The 15,268-nt window shown below is 36.5% G+C and overlaps 1 protein-coding gene across 1 annotated transcript in view; it reads left to right on the forward strand.

Moving 5' to 3' along the window:
- The first annotated feature begins 455 nt into the window (after positions 1-455).
- Positions 456-15,268, forward strand: part of TSNAX (translin associated factor X) — a 57,640-nt gene continuing 42,827 nt past the window's right edge. The window contains exons 1-3 of the mRNA XM_077168343.1: positions 456-701; positions 1,116-1,220; positions 4,055-4,169. Of these exons, the coding sequence (XP_077024458.1) occupies positions 686-701; positions 1,116-1,220; positions 4,055-4,169 (236 nt within the window). The 5' untranslated portion in view covers positions 456-685. The remainder of the gene's footprint in view (positions 702-1,115; positions 1,221-4,054; positions 4,170-15,268) is intronic.

The raw sequence follows: 15,268 nt of genomic DNA on the forward strand, positions 1-15,268 counted from the left end.
CAAGGCATAAAGCTCCTGGAGTCACGGCCAGAAATGAAAAGTCAAAAAAAATCTTAAGTTCGTTAGGTTCCGCAGATCCGGATAAGACCTTCCTTACGCTTAGAAGACCACAACGAACTCCTCCCCACAACCGGGTAGCGGGGCACTCAGCGAAGGCCCCTCCTGAGGAACCCCAACCCCACATTGCACCGCGCGGGAAGGGGCGGGGCACTACGCTGAGGGAAAATTAGGGTAGTTCTAAACGTGCCTTAAGAAAAAGTTACGCACTTTTCTCGCTGCTCACACGTCCACACAGATATCACTTCCAGGAGGATATACTGGTTTTATTTTTTTTTTTAACAGCGCAGGCTACGAGGTGTGTAGACTCGCTTCTGGCTTCAGGCACAGCAGAGGGCAGGCACGAAGGCGCGAAGGTACGAGGTCCTTCGGGCCCTGGCGGGGGCGGAGCCAGCGGGGCGGGGCGGAAGGGACGCAGGTCGGAAGTGTGTAAGGGCGAAGAAACGGGTCTGGGTCGGTGCCGGCGTGCGTTTCCGGCTAGCGCGGCGACATCGTCCTGGCTGCAGGCAGTTCCTCGCGAAGGAATCTTATTTCGGTGATTGGTTTGCCGCCAACGGCCGGCAACTTGAGTACTCAGCTGTCTCCAAGGCCGTTAGTCTCCGTTCATCTTACCGTAGGCTGAGACGACATGAGCAACAAAGAAGGTGGTGTCCTTAACAGCATTTGGGTGTTATTTTTTCAAAAGTGGGAGGACCTCCAGCTTTTTTTGTCGGATTTTCGACTTCTCATCCTTGAGGGCTGACCTCTTCCCTTGCAGGCTAGGGATGGGGTTGGCGACTGTGGTTCTTTCCTCGGCCTGATTGGCCTTACTTACGCCCCTCGTTTTCATAAATCCTCGCCCTTTTATTTTACCCCAGTTCAGTAACTGATGAAGGCTGAACGAGGCGATGCTGAGGACAGTGGGGGCAGGGCTTCTTATTCTCTGTCAGTGTATGGAGAAAGCCTCCTGGGCGAGGTCCCTGCGAGATTTGGAAGGAAAGGGGTTGCCCTTTTCTGTTTTGTCAACTCTCGGTAATGGAAGAGTCCTAGCCAACTCTTTTTTTTGTTCCCTATTTAAGGATCAGGAGGGTTCAGGAAAAGGAAGCATGAGAATTTCCCTCATAACCAAAGGAGAGAAGGGAAGGATGTTAATTCGTCTTCACCTGTGATGTTGGCCTTCAAATGTAAGTTTTCTGTAATCTGAGTTGACGTAGCAAGGAGAACAGAGAGGTTGTAACAGAATTTTTTCATCCTTGTCATGCACCGGAAAAACAGTCCCTAAGAAGCCAAGATGTGCAAACGCGAACCTTTTAATTTTCCGTGAGATTTTGCGATAGTGTTAGGTCTGCCCTGAATCTGCATTCAAAAGATCTTCACCTATTTTTCCATTACGATTGCACAGGTAAACACTCGTCAATCGACATTAGATGTGCCACATAGTTTAACTTTTTTTGTGCATCTGATAGGATTTTCTCATCTACTGTATACTGCCATATAACCATGGATCAGTTTATTTTACTTATTTATTTATTTATTTTGCATGGGCAGGCACCGGAAATCGAACCCGGGTCTCTTGCAGAGCAGGCGAGAGCTCTGCCACTCTTGCCACCATTGCCCACCTGGATTTATTTTTTAATGTGTTCTTTATTTTGTTTCCTCAGACTTTTTGAAGACAGGTACAGTATCTTTGTTTTGCCTGTACACAGAGTGGGAACTCATATTTATTAGTAAATCTCCTATGTTTACAGTCTCCTTTATCTCACTATTTAACTTGGCCAAGTTTTTTCCAATTTCAAAACAAAACAAACAAAATCCTCCTTCCTCTTGTCTGCCTCTGTCCATTACCCTAGAATTCAGGAATCAGAGAGGAACTTAGCTGGTTGGTTCAAGTTTGCAGCCATCTGAAGACTTATTTGGGGTTGGAGGATTCAGGGCTATTTGTAAGTTAAGCCTTCTGTCAACAGCCAACTCGCTTTTCCTACCTATGAGGACCCGTGTGCAGGGGTTCCCTATAGTGAATAATTCTAGAAGGAGAGCAAGGAGGAAACCATGATCTCCTTTACTTCCTAAGTTCGGAGGTCACACACAGTCACTTTTGCTACACTCTTTTGAAGAGATGAGTCGCTAAGTACAGCACATATCTAAGGGGAAGGGAATTAGGCTCTACTTTTTGAAGGCAGGAATATAAAATTATTTGTGGACATATTTTAAAACCACCACAGCACCAAGTTATATTTAGAAACATACAACAAATAGGTGTAATTGAATAGAGAGTGTATTTGTGGGTATATATTCCTGAAAGACTACAGTGGGTCATGTATCCCCACCTTTACACTCACACACCCTATACAGAACTGCGTGTTTCTGAATGTATCTTGCTGTTTTATACTTCGGCCTGCCTTTGCACACACAGTTCTTTCAACTTGGAATTCTTATAACTTTGTGCCCCCAGTACTTATTTGGAGTTCGGGGGAACTACAGTTTTCTTCAAGACCTATCTCAAGTAGCTTCTTCCCTTTGAAGCTTTTTTGATTTTTCTCTCAAGCAAATCAAGGACTTTGCTAGTAGCCAAAAAATATAGTTATGTCACAACTGGTTTCAGAGCCTCATAGAGATGCCTAGCTACATATTCTAAGAAATGATTGCAAACAATTTAGTAAGGACAAGATTGTTATCACAAAATTACCACATAAAGCTACTTAAAAAATTACTTTCAATGTCCTCCCTTGGTAACATTTTTTTTTAATACCTTACCACATACAATATAAATTATCTCCAAAACCAGAAATTGTAATTTTTTTTTTAAGTTTATAACTCCTAATTATATCAGCTTTCTGAATTTTTGAGTCCTATTGTTTCAAATACCCTTAAACCACTAAACTCTCTTAATAACTACTTTCAGAAGCATTTCACTCCAGATGACTTAGCAAGGTGTCTGGCCTGTAGAGAGCAACCAATTGATGTATTCTGCACAAATAAAAAAATTAGAAGTTGAATAAAATATTAACCAAATTAGTAGCTGACAAAGCCCTAACTATATCTTTTTGTTGTTGTTAACGAAGATAATATTTAGGTTAGGATTTTACCTATTTCATTTCAAGATAATCATCATGTATGCATGACTGCTATGAATTAAATACTATGAATACAAAAGTTAAATAAAACACAGTTCCTATGCTCAGGGAGCTCAGTCTAGTATGGGATACAATGATGTGATTAATAAATAAAATTTGACACTATAATGTATGTAAAAGTTTCAGGAAAGCAGGAACCACATTTTTATTTTCCACTACTAACACATGGTAGAACATAGTAGAAGCTCAATAAATAATTCTGCAGATTATTTTTCTTACAGGTGAGCTAATGCGTCTGCAGGCTCCCAGTGGTACTGTTTCATTAAATGTTATATACACACACATATACATGTGCATAATTAAAGACAATAGTTTTGTGTCCAGAAAAGGTAAATAATTTTCTTTCAGTTAAATGTATTTAATGCATCCTTTTGTTATAAGTATACTCATAGCAATCCAGATGGAGTCTTTTACATAATAGAATAAAGTAATTGTTTTGTTCTTTAAGAATTTTAGTAGGAAAAATATGTTGAGGATGACCATCAGGTTGTGGTTGTGATGTAGGTTTTTGACTGTTTTAAAAACTTAAAACACTGTTTTTGTGTTTGGTAGTCACAAATTAGGCTCTCTGTAAATAAAGCGAGTTAGGATAAAAATCTTTCATTCCCCATACTTGAGACTAAAACAAATTGAGCGTAATAGTTGGAAGTTAAGTTAGCTAAAAGGCAAGGACATGAGCAATTATATCTAATATATACAAATAGAAACAAGTATTCCATTCAGTAGTTTCTTGAGCATTAGGTAGGTAGACTTCTGAGTAGGAAAAACAGTAATTGAGGAATTATGATGGTGACATTTAAGGAAAAGAAAGTTTGTAATGCTTTAGTTTGATAGGCTTCAAGTATAGAATATGTATACTTACTGTCATAATAATGTATTCTCAGCATTTCAGCAGGAACTGGATGCAAGGCATGACAGATATGAGAGACTTGTGAAACTTAGTCGGGATATAACTGTTGAAAGTAAAAGGACAATTTTCCTTCTCCATAGGATTACAAGGTAGGTAAATATCTTTAGAATTTGTAACAGTTTGATATGGTTTATATTTTACTTTGTATACTCTGTATCTCAGTGGACATTATCAGCTGTTAGAATATTCTGTGACTTATTCTCTGTACATTGAGATCAGAGTAAGTTATCAGCAGGTACATTTAAGATTAGCCAGAGAAAATAGGAGGGAAAAATCTTTATGTTCAGAGTAGCATAAATTGAGCAAAATAGGTGAAAGTTACCTAAAGGGCAAGGAGATGAGATTTATATCTAATAAATACAAATAGAAATAAGTATTCCATTCAGTAGTTTCTTGAGCATTAAGTAAAACAAGGTCAGGAGGTAGACTTCTGACTAGGAAAAACAGTAACTGTTCGCAATCAAAGTGGTGACATTTAAGGAGAAGAATGTTTGTAATGGCTTGGTTTGATAGGCTTTGATATGTATACTTATGGTCATAATGTGTTCTTTTATGATCACTCATTAAGATAAAGCTATTGTTTGTGAGAATACATTAAGTTTTTGATGACTTATTAAATTTTATTACATTAATGCTTGGATGAAAAGTGTTAAAATTTTGTTATTAGATAAATGGTTAAAATTTGTATAACCTGTCTTCCCTTTTATTTTTCAACTCAGGGTAATCAAAATTGATCTTATCTTCATATTGCTAAATCTAGTGCACAACCTTTTACATTTTTGCATTATCTGATACTGTTGAATACTTACTTCTTCTTTGAAAGTTCCTATTCCTTCAGACTTCTTCAACTTTACTATCTTATTTTTCTATGCAGCCTCTGTATTTAATAGATTTTATGGTTGCAGGTAAAAGAAACCAGCTTAAACTAGCCTAAGAAATAAAGGAAAATGCATTATGGAGATTGAGGAATATTTTACAAACCCAAGGTTAGGAAGATAGCTGGCTGTCACCAGGTTTCATATTTGTTTCTCTGCTTCATGTTCCATTTGACCAGCTTCCGTTACTTTTTTGGTTCACATAGGGGTAGAAAGTACCCACTTTATAACTCCCAAGCTTAGGTGTTGCAGATCCACTTCCCAAAAAGAAATTCAGATGCCTCCAGAAGAGTAACCATGTTTGGCTTTACACTCTGTTTCCTGTAAAGTATTTAAACGAAACCAAATATAATTTATCTTGTTATTGTTAAAAAATGTTTCTGAAGTATTGCATTCACTAACTTAGATATTCTCTAATACTTTCACTTTTATTCTATTAGGTGGAAGTAAACTTGCCATAAATTTATTGGCATTACTTTTGGCTTGTTTTTCTTAACTGAGTCTCAATTAGTTTGTATAGTCGAGATTGTATTATGGAAATAACACAGTTCTGATTAATTATGAACACTTTTGTAAGTACAGGTTGTAGTTTTGAATCAATTGTGATCAATATCAGCAGTTTAAAGAAAAAAGTAATACAAATGAAATGAGAATTTAGTATTTTAGAGCCACAGTATTGTATAAAGTCATCAATATTTTCCCACCAAAAATAACAACAAATAAGCAAAAGATAGTAGACTTAGAAAATTATACTCTTTAGAAAACTAATAAAGGACAGAAAAGTGAAACTTCTAAACGAAAGAAGTCAGTCAGCCACAATGCCTGAAGATACCTGCTATCATTGAGCAGATTTTGTATTTTTTAAACATTTTTTATTATGAAATACAACATATATACAAAAAAGTAACACATTTCAAAGTACACTGTAACAAGTGATTATAGAACATATTTCAGTTTTGTATGATTTACAGTTTGACAATTCACAATTTCAGGTTTTTCCTTTTAGCTGCTTCAAGACCCTGGAGACTAAAAGAATATTGATATAATGATTCAGGACTTACATTTGTTAAATCTTATCTTCTATGTTGTAACTCCTCCTTCTCCTTTGATCCTTTTCCCAGGCTTTAGGAGTATTTGGGCTGTGCCCATTTTAAGTTTTTCATGTTGAAAAGGGGTGTCGATAATATAGGATGGGGGTGGGGCGTATGTTCTGGAGAGGCTGGCCCCTCTGCATTTCAGGACTTATTTAGTCTAGGGGCCCATCTGGAGGTTGAAGTTTCTGGAAAATTACCCTAGTGCATGGAACCTTTGAAGAATCTTATGTAACACCCTAGGTGTTCTATAGGATTGTAGGAATGGTTTTGGTTGGGGTTTGGCAAGCTGTGATAGGTAGCATTGTTTAACTGAAGAGATTTCTTATTTTATCCACCACTTTTTTTATTCATAGTTGTGTTCATAAATACATGGAAATTTGATTCATAAACTCAGAAAAACAGTAAAGTTCAGAAAAATTAGACTCCAGAAAATTAAATATATTTACTTTATGAAAGAAATCAGTCAGTCACAGTGTAAAGGTAACTACTATTAATGAGCAGATTTCATATTTTAACTAAAAATTCATTTTCTTTAAAAGATAGAGATACTGTTCTTATCCAGTGGACTTTGTAGTTTATGTCTTTCAAAGAATTGTTTGTTTCATCTTATTTCTTAGGTTTATTGGCAGAGAGCTATTCCTAATTTTCATTTATTATTCTTTTAATGTCTGTAGGAGCTGGGGATGTCCCCTCTCTTATTCCTGATATTGTTAACCTTTGTCTTCTCTCTTTTCCTGATCTATCTAGCTAGAGGTATATCCATTTTATTGATCTCAGAGAACGTTTGGTTTCATTGATATTCTCTGTTGTTTTTGGTTTATTTTTTGCATTGATTTATGTTCTTATTTTTTATTATTTCCTTTTTTTCTGCTTATTTGGGCTTATCCATTTTTCTTTTTCTGGCTTATTAAGTTGGAAGATGAGATAAAAAAAAGTGAAGGTCAGTTCTTCTTTTATAATGTAGGTGTTAAGTGCGTTAAATTTCCCTGTAAGTCTCTTTCTGCTTTAACTGCATCCCACAAATTTCTTTTTATTGTCTGTAGCATGGATTACTGAATATTTTAAGTCCGCTGTTGAGAACTACTGCTCAGAAAAAAAAAAGATTTCTTTCAAAATATTACTACGCATTGACAATATACCTGGTCATCCAAGAACTCTGACATACTGTTATGCATACTTAATAGATTATGGTATAGTATAAATATATATATATATACAGTTTTCTAAAACTTTATATAAAATTAGAATAACTTTTTTTTTGGCATGGGCAGGAACCAGAAATCGAACCCAGGTCTCCAGCCATGGCAGGCGAGAACTCTGCCTGCTGAGCCACCGTGGCCCGTCCCAGAATAACTTTTCATAGTGGTTGCAGCAATTTGAGCCACACATACTATTACTATATATTTTTTTATTTTTAAATTTTTTGTGTGTGCAAAAAGTAATGTATATACAAAAAACCCAATAAATTTCAAAGAACACTGCAACACATAGTTATAGAACACATTTCAGAGTTTGTTATGGGTTACAGTTCCACAATTTTAGTTTTTTCCTTCTGCCTGCTCCAAGATACTGGAAACTAAAAAAAAGTCAATATTTTGATTCAGCACTCATACACATTTGTTAAACCTTACCTTCTCTGTATAACCCCACCATCTCCTTTGATATTTCTCCCAATCTTTAGGGTTATTTGGTCTATGTCCATTCTAACTTTTTCATGTTGGAAGGGGCTGTTGATGAGATGGTATAGGGGAATGGAACTAGTTGATGTTCTGGAGAGGTTGGTCCCTCTGTGTTTCAGGACTTATCTGGCCTAGGAACCTATCAGTAGGTTGTAGGTTTCTGAAAGTAATCATAGTATATGGAACCTTTGTAGAATCTCAGATAAAGCGCTAGGTGTTCTCTTTGGTTGGCAGGAATGGTTTTGACTGGGGTTTGGTAAACCATGATAAATAACAACATCTAGGTGAAGCTTGAGTAGACTTCAGGATCATCTCTTGACTCTATTTGAACTCTCTCAGCCATTGATATCCTATTTGTTTCAAATTATTTTCCCAGTTTTGGTCAGGAAGACATTGTCGATCCCACAGTGACAGGGCCAGGCTCATCCCTGGGAGTCATAACCCGTGTTCCCAGGGAGACTTTCACCTCTGAATGTCATGTCCCACATAGTAGGGAGGGTAATTATTTCACTTGTGCAGTGTTGGGCTTAAAGAGAGAGAGGCCACAGCTGGACAACAAAAGAGGTTTTCTGAAAGTAACTCTTAGGCATAACTAGGTAGGCTTAGCTTCTCTGCTTCATAAATAAGCCTCACAAGGGTAAGCCTCAAAAATAAGGGCTTACCCTATTGTCCCTAATGTTTGAGACAGTGTATCAGGGGTTTCCCTGGTGGCAAAGTTTAATAGTTCCATATTTTTTCTACCATTCCTTAAGGGACATTGCCAGTACTTTTTAATTATGTGCTCAACATACTCAGAGATGTATCTGAGTACTGCATTAAACTATACAGAAATAAGCCCTCATTTCCATTCTGGGCTCCCTGTGTTTGGGTTGTTTAAATGAACTATCCAGACTTGTTGAGTTACATTATGTGGTACAGAAAATTTAGGTTTTGGATAAAATAAACTTCTCTTCCTTTGGTCTCATAGAGTAGATGAAGTTCTAAAATACTGACAATTTTTTTTTATGCTTGTATCTTATTTACCTTAGTCCCGACCCGATTAACTTCATTCTTATCTCTAATTGAAGCCTATCTCTAGATTCCCATGCCCATTTATTGAGAAGACTATTTTGTCCCAGTTAAGTAGATTTGGGGGCCTTGTCAAAGATCAGTTGACCATAGATTTGGTAGTCTGTTTCCACACTCTCGGTTTGATTCTACTGGTCAGTACTTCTGTCCTTGTGCCAGTATCATGCTGTTTTGACTATTGTGGCTATAAATTAAGCTTTAAAATCAGGAATGTTAATCTTTCCACTTTATTCTTCTTTTTAAGAATATTTTTAGGTATTTGAGTCTCTTTCCCTTCCAGATGAATTTGATAACCAGCTTTTCCAAGTCTTCAAAGTACATTGTTGGAATTTTGATTGTATTGCACTAAAATCTGTAGATCAATTTGGATAGAATTGACCTTTTAACTACATTTAATGTTCCTATCCACGAGTAAGGAATGTCTTTCTACCATTCAGATCATCTTTGATTTCTTTTAGCAATGTTATGTAGTTTTCTGTGCACAGGTCCTTTACATCCCTAGTTAAGTTTATTCCTAAATGCTAGATGCTTTTAGTTGTTGTTTTGAATGAAATTTTTCCTTAATTGTCTCCTCAGGTCATTGCTTATATAGAAACATTACTGATTTTTGCACATTAATCTTATATCCCGCCATGCTGAATTTCCTTATTAGCTCAAGAAGCTTTGTCCTAGATTTCTCAGGATTTTCCAAATATTGTATCTACAAATAATGTCATCTGCAAATAATGAAAGTTTTGCATCTTCCTTTCTGATTTGGAGGCTTTTTACATCTTCTCCTGCCTGACTGATCTGGTTAGAACTTCTAGTAAAATGTAGAATAATAGATAATAGTGGTGATAGAGATATCTTTGTCTCATTTCTGATCTCAGAGGGAAGGCTTTCAGTTGCTCACCATTGAGTATGATGCTGGCTATGGGTTTTTCATATATGCTGTTCGTTCATCATATTAAGGAGGTTACCTTTGTTTCCTACCCTATGAAGTGTTTTTATCAGAAAATGATGTTGAATTTTGTCAAGTGCTTCTTAGCATCAATCGAGATGATCGTGTGAATTTTCCCTTTCAATTCGTTAATGTGCTGTATTACACTGATTACTTTTCTTGTGTTGAACTACCCTTGCATTCCTGGTATAAACCCCACTTGGTTGTGGTGTATAATTCTTTTAATGTATCGTTGAATTCGATTTGTTAGTATTTTTTTTTGTATTTATTTTATTTTATTTTTTTAACTTTTTTATTAATTAAAAAAATTAACAAACAAAACATTAAGAGATCATTCCATTCTACATATACAATCGGTAATTCTTAATATCATCACATAGTTGCATATTCATCATTTCTTAGAACATTTGCATCAATTTAGAAAAAGAAATAAAAAGACAACAGAAAAAGAAATAAAACGATAACAGAGAAAAAAAAGATTATACATACCATACCCCTTACCCCTTGCTTTCATTTACCACTAGCATTTCAAACTAAATTTAGATTTGTTAGTATTTTGTTGAGCATTTTTGCATCTATGTTCATTAGCGAGATTAGCCTGTAGCTTTCCTTTCTTATAGCATTACAGAAGTCATATGGAAGTCATTGTTCTTCTGTTTGCTTTGGGCTTAGTTTGCTGTTCTTTCTCTAGTTTCTCCAGGTGAGCAGTTAAGTCTTCGATTTTTTCACTTTCTTGTTTATTAGCAAGACATTATAGACATTTAGGGCAATAGATTTCCCTCTCAGCACTGCCTTTGCTATATCCCATACATTTTGATATGTCATATTCTCAGTTTCTACATCCCCTAAGTTCCGATAGGTTGTATTCTCATCTCCATTCATCTCCAGATAGTTGCTGATTTCTCTTACAATTTCTTCTTTGACTCACTGGTTGTTTGAGTATGTTATTTAACCTCCATGTATTTGTGAAAGTTCTGGATCTTTGGTGGTTGTTGATTTCCATCTTTATTCCATTGTGATCAGAAGAAATGCTTTGAATAGTTTCCGTCTTTTAAAATTTGTAAAGACTGTTTTGTGCCCCAGCATATGATCTATCCTGGAAAATGTTCCATGAACACTAAAGAAGGATATATATCTTGGTGTTTTGGGGTGTAACAATCTATATAATGTCTTTAGGTTGAATTCATTTATCAAATTGTTTAAGTTCTAATTTTCTGGTTGATTCTCTTTCTGGAAGGGTGTGTGGGGCAAGGATGCGTGAGTTCTGGCGGGGTGGGGCGCAGGTACTTGGTGTGATGGGTGGTAGGGTGTGGTGGGGGAGGGAATGTGGAGTGTGGTTCATGGGGGGTGGCGTGCGTGAGTGCTGCACATTCAAGTAACACTGTTTGGGTTTCTTTCTCATCCCCGCTGGCCTGTCCATGCGCTCCTGAGGGCTCTGGTCCTCTGTTTGGAATGGGGCACATTAGATTCTTTGCACTAGCTGGATGATGTCTGGTTCTCTGCGTCTCAATTCCTGAGCTTTTTCAATCAGGACCTTCCTGTGTAGTGTAGAAGACCCTTCCAAATCATGTGAACCCTGGAATCACTTTCCCAGTCATTTTTCTGTCACTTCTCTAGCTGTTCATTTGAACAGGGGTGATCTTGGTCTATCCTATTCACCTATCTTTCTGGAACTCCTACAAATTTCGGTCTGTATTTTTTCATTTTATTCAGTTCCAAATGCTTTCTAATTTTTGTATTTATTTCCTCTTTGACTCATGGTTTAATTAGCAGTATGCTATTTTGTTTGCAAACATTGAGGAATTTTTCAGACTTTTAAAAAAATTTATTTATTTTTATGATACATAACCACATGCAAACACAAATATTCTTATATCATTCTGTTCTTGTTATATAATCAATAACTCACACTATCATCACATAGTTGTATATTCATCATCATGAATATACATGATCATTTCTTAGAATATATGCATTAATTCAGAAAAAGCAATAAAAAGAAAACAGAAAAAAATTCATACATACCATACCCCTTCACAGATCACCAGCATTTCAATCTATTAAATTTATTTTAACATTTGTTTCCCCTATTATTTATTTATTTTTAATCCCTGTGTTTTACTTGTCTGTTGATAAGGTAGACAAAGGGAGCATCAGAGGACACAAGGCTCTCACAACCACACAGTCACACTGTGACAGCCAAATCATCACACAGTTATCATCAAGAAACATGGCTACTGGAGCACAGCTCCACATTTTCAGGCAGTTCCCTCCAGCCTCTCCATTACACCTTAACTAAACAGGTGATATCTATTTAATGCGTAAGAATAACCTCCAGGATAACGTCTCGACTCTGGAATCTCTCAGCTGTTGACATTTAGTCTCATTTTACTCTTCCCCCTTTTGGTTGAGAAGAATTTCTCAGTTCCTTGATCTGAGTTCCAGCTCATTCTAGGATTTCTGTCCCACATTGTCAGGAAGGTCCACACCCCTGGGAGTCATGTCCCACGTAGAGAGGGGGTGGATAGTGAGTTTGCTTGCTGTGTCAGTTGAGACGAGAGAGGTCACATCTGAGCAACAGAAGAGGTTAAAAGAACATGTTTTTAAATTTATTGAGACTTGTTTTTCTGTTCAGAATATGATTTATCTGGGTAAGTGTTCTGTGTACACTTGAAAAGAAAATGCATTCTGCTCTTGTTGGGTATAATGTTCTACAAATGTCAAATTGTTGTTAACAGTGTTGTTCAGGTATTCTTTATCTTTACTGATTTTCTGTATATTTGCTCTAACAGTTAGTGTGAGAGAGGTGCTGAAATCTTTGACTATGATAATTGTGGTTTGTCTATTTCTCCTTGCAATTCTCAGTTTTTACTTCATGTATTAATTTATTTGGTGTATTAACTTTTAGAGCTATTATGTTTACTTGTTGAAGTGATTCTTTATCATACTGATTTTATCCCTGGAAATATTCTTTGCTCTCAGGTACATTTGATGTTAATTAGCCACTCGAGTTTTCTTTTGATTATTGTAAGATATGTTTTTTCTGTCCTTTTGTTTTTAATCTGTTTGTGTCTGTATTTAAAGTATATTTCTTGTCCTTTTTGCTTTTTTATCTAGTATGACAATCTGCCTTTAAATGGGGGATGTTTAGATCACTTACATTTAGTGTGGTTATTGATATGGTTGGATTTAAATCCACCGTCCATTTTCCTCTTATTCTGCTTTATTTTGTAACAATATTTTTTTACAGTTCCATTTTATCTTATTTGTGGGTATTAGCTATACCTTTGTTTTTGTAGTGGTTGTTTTATGGATACTGTATCTTTTATCACAGGTAATCATTTAAAAATGGTAGGCACTCCTTGTTTTTCCCAATACTGTGTTAACTGAAACTTGTGCATATCAGAACCATGTCTTTGCACTGTTCTGTAAAACAGTTTACACATTAAAGTCACAGATTATGTATGCTCAAGTTTCAATTAATACGATACAGTACAAAATTAGAACTGCTTATATATCACTGTATTTATTAAGACCCTTCTGTTAGTATACTTCCTTTTCCATTTCCCCTCTCCTGGCCTGAGCTTTGTGCTGCTATTGTAATATATATTGCTTCTAGATTTGTTATGAACGACATGAAAATTGTTAATTTTGCTTTAAACAGTATGATTTTAAAAATGAGAAAAAATATCTTATGTTTACATAGGTGTTTAGCATTTTGATGTTCTTTATTCCTTTGTGTAGGTCCAGATTTCCATCTACTATCATTTTCTTTTTACTTAAAGAACTTCTAATGTATAGTTGTAGTATTTTTAGTGGTTTGCTGGTGGTGAATCTTTCAGCCTTTATATATCTGGTGCCCTTTTTAAAAATTTTTTTATTGCCTTTGCTTTTTTCCTTTGCCTGGGCAGGCTGCCAGGAATCGAACCCAGGTCTCCGGCATGGCAGGCAGGAATTCTGCCACTGAGCCACAGTTGCACTGCCCTGCCTTTGTTTTTATTTTTTTTTTTACTGTTTTTTGCATGGCAGACACCAGGAATCGAATCCGGGTCTCCATGACGGCAGTTGAGAACTGTTCTAGTTTGCTAGCTGCCAGAATGCAACACACCAGAGACGGATTGGCTTTTAATAAAAGGGGATTTATTTTGTTAGTTCTTCAGAGGAAAAGCAGCTAACTTTCCACTGAGGCTCTTTCTTACGTGAAAGGCACAGGATGGTCTCTGCTGGTCTTCTCTCCAGACCCCTGGGTTCCAACAACTTTCCCCAGGGTGACTTCTTTCTGCATCTCCAAAGGCCTGGGCTGAGCTGCAAGTGCTGAGATGAGGAATGCTGAGCTGCTTAGCTGTGCTACATTGTGCTCTCTCATTTAAGCACCAGCCAATTAAGTCAAACTCACTCATTGCAGCAGACCCGCCTCCTAGCCAACTGCAGATGTAATTAGCGACAGATGAGGTTCACATACCATTGGCTCATGTCCACAGCAACAAAACTAGGTATGCTCACCTGGCCAAGTTGACAACTGAATCTAACTAACACAAGAACTCTGCCTGCTGTGCCACTTTAACTTCCCCACCCCCCACCCCGCGCGCCTTTGTTTTTAAACGATGTTTTCACTGTGTATAAAATTTTAAGTTGGCAGTTATTTCTTTTGGTATTTTAAAGATATTTTGCTGTTTTCTGGCTTGCATTGTTTCCACAGAGAAGTCTACTGTCTTCTTTGTGTATAGAGTGGTTTTTTGCCCCCTTGGCTGACTTTTTAAAAATGTTTTTTCTTTTATTGTAAAATATAGCATATATACAACATAAAGAAAGAAAAAAACAGTAATTTTCAACAAGTAGTTACAGAAAAGATTCCAGAGTTTGTCATGGGCTACCTATCCACCATCTCAGATTTCCCTTCTAGCTGCCCCAAAACGAAACAATAGAGGCTAAGATGACATATTAATATACTGATTCAGCAGTCCTACTGTTTGTTAAAATCCTGTTTACTCTGCTGTGTCTCCTACTCTTTTGATCCTTCTCCCAATCTATACCCCTCTGACTATTTTTAAGATTTTCTCCTTATCTCTGGTTTCAAAGAGCTTGTTTATGAAGAGCTTTGGTGTAGTTTTTTTGTGATTCTTGCGCTTGTGATTTGTTGAACTTCTTGAATCTGCAGGTTCATAATATTCACCACCGGGGCGGGCCACGGTGGCTCAGCAGGCAATGCTCTCCTGCCATGCCAGAGGACCCGGGTTCGATTCCCGGTGCCTGCCCATGTTAAAAAAAAAAAAAAAGACACAATGTTCACCAAATTTTGCGTATTCTCAGACATTATTTCTTGTTTTCTGTCCCCTCTTTTCTCTTTTGTAGATTCCAACTACATGTATATTAAGCTCCTTGAAGTTCTTCCAGAGCTCACTCATGCTTTTAAAAATTATTGTTATTTATTATTATATTATTATAAAAATTATTATGTTATAAATCATTTTGTTTCTCTGTTTCATTTTGGATAGTTTTTATACCTATGTCACTAATTGTTTCTTTTACATT

Source organism: Tamandua tetradactyla, chromosome 7, assembly GCF_023851605.1.
Source record: "Tamandua tetradactyla isolate mTamTet1 chromosome 7, mTamTet1.pri, whole genome shotgun sequence".
NCBI classification, from domain to species: domain Eukaryota; kingdom Metazoa; phylum Chordata; class Mammalia; order Pilosa; family Myrmecophagidae; genus Tamandua; species Tamandua tetradactyla.